Here is a 6,000-nt window from a genome sequence, read left to right as displayed (position 1 = left end):
AAGTTTCATGAAAGGAAATGTACAAAGAGTATTAAATTCTTGAGATTTTCATTCTTACCATTAATCTATGAAAGGGGAATGTATATAAGATGCCATTTTCTCTACGAAGTAGTTGTTAAAAACAGGAACTGCAAAATTCTACCATGAGAAAGAGAAGTAACAGTTCAGACACCGCTACGAGTGGTGGACACTTGGTCAGGCATTGGTGCTCTTCAAAGTCCAGGTGAAGTCATTCATTCCTGGCAGAGCTCAGCTGTGGATGAGAGGATCATGGGGCATATTTACTATTTCCAGGCCTGGGAGGTTGAATTCTCATGAATGCTCATTAAATTAATTGTTGCAGTGTTGTCTATTCTCTGAGCAATTGAGTTTCCATGAATGAGGATCCAACACTAGAAAGGTAATTGTGCATGATGCTAGTTTTGCACCTCTGTGACCATCTTGTTTTCCAGCTATGTCTGTCCTTCCCCTGGGGCTGTTGCCTCATGATGTCATTTTGTCCCTGGACTTGATCTCTACTGATGATTGTCCTTCCCCATGAGTATCTCCTCAAATGTGAGATGGAGCTCCTTGGTCTCTCCCAGGCATGAGCAGGCAGTATCCAAGCCCATGTGAGTCCTGCACCTCAAGTGGGAGCTGTGCACAGGACACATCCAACTCCACACACAGCTCTTCCAATGACCTTGCCCTTCCAATGACCTTGCAAAATCTTCTATGTTCACCATCACAAGTTCAGTGCGGACGAAGTTCCAGGCATCTGGATAGGGAAGTGCATTGAGGGGTGGGTTGGCTGGACAAGAAGGAGTCTATAGACTCTAGAGCTTTGCAGCTTCCCAACAAGCTGGTTGCATGGTCCTCATTACTCCAGTGCAGAGAGTATGGACCATCATTTACAATTCACAAGGCATTGATCTTCACACCACAAGTCATGCATTTAAAAAATAATTCCAGATAATTATAATAGTAGGACACAGAGTATTATTTTTAGGTACTCACTTTAGTGTCAAGCAGTATTCAACAGGTGAGAGCTTCTCCCCAGAAGGGAAGGCCTACCACGGGGCTCCTGATGCCCATGTGTTCCAGGGTTGCACACACCTGGTCCATGCTGTGTTCCTGGATCTACTTTCCATTCTCCTCCTGTCAGGATGAAACCATCCCTTGCTCACACTTACAGAGACATCAGTCTCTACAAAAGTGTTTTATAGGAAACAGCCTGTAGAAACTTAATGTTGGATTCAAAGAAAGAAATTCAATGGAGAACGTCATAGAGTGTAATGTGCAGTGACCCCTGTTTGGGAACAATGTGACTGACTGTTTTCATTGTCCATGTATCAGGAATGCTTGCTCTAAGGAGAACTTATATGTGCTTATTACAGCAATGTCCTGAGTGTTGTGACTCATAGTCCCCCTTCTCCCTTCTGATGTCATAGATCATAGGGCCAAGTCTGTGGTTCCTCCGTAAAAGATGTGCAAGGACTTATGGCCCATCACTCTCAGGTGTACCTTTGGGTTTATGCTGTGTTTCTGGAAAGTGGAGGTCTCTCTGCTTCATGGTTGACCTGTCCTGAGTCGCTTTTTTCCTTGACCTCCTTCCATCATGATGTCTGGCCTCACCCAAGCCCAGAGCTATAGTGTCACTGACCATGGGCTGAACCTGTGAAACTGAAAGCCCAAATAAATTTTTCCTGCTGTAAGTTTTCTTTGTGAGGTCTTTTGAGTGAGGAATAGGAGATTAAAAGAGGAAGTGAAATTAAAATGCAATTGTGCCCTGAATAAGCACGTTTTGGTCCCTTGCCCATCAGACATAAATGTGATCTCATAACATTTCATCACCTGGTGATGTCATACTAAGCTTGTGTAGGTGGCTGTGATAAAAGGGCAGGACTTGTCCCTCCCCCATATCTCTCTGGGATCTGGTCTCTCCATGTGATCTCTCCCTCTTGGGAGGGCTCCTGGCACAGCTCTCTCTACCTGGATGGGATGAAGTCAGAGCCCCCTCACCAGAGATCTAGTCATTCTAATAGGACTTGATAGAACCCCAAACTGTGAGATAAATAGACTTCTTTATAATGTACCCAGTCTCTAGCACTTTGATATAGCAATGCAAGTGGACTAATACATCACATAAAGCAACATTGGGAAACCTAGTGATGTGATGTGTATAAAACATGGAAATAGTGCTGGAGCATACTGAGTGTTGTAATTAATATCAGCGTTAGTTACTCTGAATTTCTTTTCCAGCTCAAAATATTGTATTCAATTTATAACTTTTTATTTTATGGTCCATATTCTATTTTACATTTAATTACCTGCCCAGCAAATTTTTATTCCATTTGATAAAGATTTAATGAACTTTCTTAGGAAAGAGCCAATTCTCAAATTTGAGGATTCTGTACAGAGGATAAGTAGAAAAATTCAATATAATCAGCGTGATGGGAAGCACAGGTCTGATATGAAGGGGAAAACTTAGATTTATTTTTTTCCACATCATTTCAGAAAACATTCCTGTAAATGAGTATTCAAGACAGCATTTTCACAACACCAGAGGTACATGTCCATTCACTTCTGAGGATACATGTCACTCAAAAGACCAGAAAGCAAGGGCTGCAAGTTCTCACTCAGGTGAGGAAGCTGATGAAGTTGATATTACACAAGTCAAGAGTGTAACAGTGGTCCCTGGAAGTCAGGCAGGGTAAAGAGGAGGTTGGGTAGAGGGCGTGAAATCCAGTTGCATAACAAAAATGATTTTTAAAGTTCTACAGCACAATAGGGAACGATAGTTCACAACAATTGATTGTATAATTTTAGAAAACCAGAAGAGAGGAGCATCAAATATCTCAGTAAAAGAAATGGTAAATATTTCAGTAGATGGGAATGATGATTACCTTGATTTGATCACTACTCTTTATACACATGGGCCTCATCAACATATGCCAGTATTTTGTATTAATAAAAATACAATGCCCAAGCCTTAGTGTAAGTAATTGCAAGTGAAAAAGCCCAGTTGTATTCATGCAAATTTACAATGACTGGGTAAATAGTGCACAGGTGATATAATATGTTGCATAATGAAGAGTCCCTAGGTGGAAATGAGCCCAAAGGAAGATGCAAAGAATGAGTTGCCCTGAAGTACACCAAGAAGAGATAGCCAGTGTTGGATGGAAGGGGTGAGGTGTCTGTTCTCCACTATGGTGCACACTGGGACTCAGGTGAGACGTGCACTGAGAGGCACTATCTTGCTGAGGACTCTCCCCAGGGCCACCTTGATGTCCCTGTTCCTCAGACTGTAGATGAAAGGATTCAGCATGGGGGTGAGCATGGTGTAGAGCACTGAGGCCATGAGACTCATCCTAGAGGATGGTGTAGCAGCAGAACTGAGGTAGACCCCAAGGCCAGTGACATAGAACAAGAAGACCACCAGGAGGTGAGACCCACAGGTGGAGAAGGCTTTGTACTTCCCCTCAGCTGATGAGATCCTCAGGATGGAGGAGAAAATCTGAGAGTAGGAGAAGAGGATGCCAGTGAGAGGGAAGACACCCAGGACGATGGCCACAGAGTACACCACTATGTTGTTGATGAGTGTGTCAGAGCAGGCGAGCTTTAGGATTTCAGAAAGATCACAGAAAAAGTGAGGGATTTCCATGTTGGTGCAAAAGGACAGCCTCAAGATGGTCAAGGAGTCTAAGAGCGTGACTAGGACGCTGACCAACCAGGACCCCAGAGCCATGAGCAGACAGAGCCATGGGTTCATGATGGCCATGTAGTGCAGGGGGTGACAGATGGCCACAAAGCGGTCATAGGCCATCAATGTTAGGAGCAAGTTGTCTTGGCATCCAAACAATACAAAAAAATAAATCTGTGAGATGCAGCCTGCAAAGGTGATCCCTTTGCTGTGAGTGTGGATGTTCCTGAGAGCCTTGGGGATGGTGGTGGAGGTGAAGCCAATGTCAGCCAGGGACAGGTTGGAGAGGAAGAAGTACATGGGTGTGTGCAGGTGAGAGTCTGAGATGACAGCCAGGATGATGAGCAGGTTGCCTGTGACTGTGACCAGGTAGATGGCCAGAAGCAGGCCAAAGAGGAGGGACTGCAGGTCAGGGTCATCCGTGAATCCCAGGAGGATGAAGACTCCAGCTCCTGTTTGGTTTCTTCTTTCCATGGTGCTTGTCAGTTTGCCCAGAAGGAACTCAAAATTTACTTCATCCAGATGCTAGGGAGGCTGTGATAGGAGGACTGCAAGTTGAAAGCCAGACTCAGCAACTTAGTAACATCCTGTCTCACAATAAAAAATAAAAAAGTGCCTGGGCATGTGACTCAGTGGTTAAGTGCCCCTAGGTTCAATCACTAGTACCAAATATATATATATATTTCCAAATAGGGATTTCCATGGATGCCTAAGTGTATTTTATTGAAATCTTGGGAACTCAGAAAATCATTTATTTTGTCTTATCATTTGAGTTTCTTTGCTGACAAGTTTCATTTAACATTTTTACCCCCAAAGCAACAAATGAAGACCTTCCTCTATGTCAGTTGTTCTCAAATGGTATCCCCAAGAATACCCACCTAGGTATCACCTGGAATCTTGCTGAAAAGTACATTTTCATGCACACCTCACCTGACCACCTGAACCCCACGTTGTAGGTGTGAAATAGCCTTCTCTTTCTTAAGAAGCCCTGTCAGGATTCAGAGGCTCACTCCTGCTTGGGAACCAGGGCTCTAGACCTTGCCTGCATCCCCACCCAATCTTCATTCCCCAGGTGCTCTGCTGTGTTCTGACTGATACACATGGGAATGAGCATCTTCTAGTTCCAGGCAGGTTGTCCTGTCATGGCAAGGCTCTCTATTTTACTGTGCTGCTTTTCTGTCATATCTACATGTTGTATCCTGTGGACGTGTGTGGTCCTTCTGCTAGAGCCCCCAACAGTCTCTGCTATTATTATTATAGTTTCCATTTCATTTTAATTATGACTTTAAACTATATGCATTCAGGAATAATAGAATTTCTAAATACAGAAATCCTAGAGTTTCTAGAAATAGGCATGAGTCTTAGGCATATTTTTAAAATCACAACAGAATATTCCATCATGGGGAAATGACTCTTCAAATCTTGCCCATTCTGGACATTTACTTTTCTGGTTTTCTCTATAAAGAAGACAGTTAAGGTTAATTTTAAGTTTATACTTTCTTCTTTTATAATAATCTGCAAAAGACTTCTGTCATTTAAAAAAAAATCAAGTATTTTTTTTCACATGCAAATAAATGATTGACTTAAACTGACCATTCATCAGGCTGCCAGATTCATATTGTAAAAATTTGTCCATATTCAAGATGTACTTAAGAGTTTAGTAGGGAAAGTCACCTAGCATAATTTATATGAGAATTTGATTTCTAGTTCCAGTTTATTCTTGTAGATGAATGTTAGAATCGGCACTATTGGAAGTAAAATACTATTGGAATTTTATCAGAGATTCCCTTAAAGTTTTAAAGTAATTTGGAAAAAAATGACATCATTACAACATTCAGATTCTCATATCAGTAGCAAGAATTTCTCTCCATGTATTTCAATCCATTTTTAGGTAAATATTCATGGTTTTTAAAATGTAGATTATGTTCATTTCTTGTTGATAATATTGAGTATATTTAAGCCTTAATGCTGTTAGGAATGATGGTCCACAATATCATACCCACTATTGTGATTATATTCAGGAAGCATTTGTATTTTTTTGTGTTGATGAGATGTCCATAATTTTTATGAACTTTTAAAAAAATTTCATGATTTTTTTAAAAAAAGTCTACTTTGACTAAATAATATCACTATCCTTTTTATTTTGTTAATTCCAGATCCTTGTTAAGGTTTTGTGTAAGATAGGGAATTCTTTGTTAGCCACATAATATGATGCTCAACTCATATTAAATGGTATAATATTACCTATGTTATTTTAATCCCATTAATATGCATTGTTTATCCCTGCATACTTTGGAGAAGCTTTTTAAAATTTTCAT

The 6,000-nt window shown here is 41.0% G+C and overlaps 1 protein-coding gene across 1 annotated transcript; it reads right to left on the bottom strand.

Annotated features, from left to right (window-relative positions):
* Positions 1-3,205: 3,205 nt before the first annotated feature.
* On the bottom strand, positions 3,206-4,156 carry LOC114107704 (olfactory receptor 7C2-like). The gene has a single exon (XM_027955070.2). It carries the CDS (start codon positions 4,154-4,156, stop codon positions 3,206-3,208), a length of 951 nt encoding a protein of 316 aa, XP_027810871.2.
* Positions 4,157-6,000: the final 1,844 nt, after the last annotated feature.

Source organism: Marmota flaviventris, chromosome 1 (assembly GCF_047511675.1).
Source record: "Marmota flaviventris isolate mMarFla1 chromosome 1, mMarFla1.hap1, whole genome shotgun sequence".
Classification (NCBI taxonomy): domain Eukaryota; kingdom Metazoa; phylum Chordata; class Mammalia; order Rodentia; family Sciuridae; genus Marmota; species Marmota flaviventris.
Note: the sequence above shows the minus strand (reverse complement) of the source record. Positions and strands in the feature narration are given on the sequence as shown.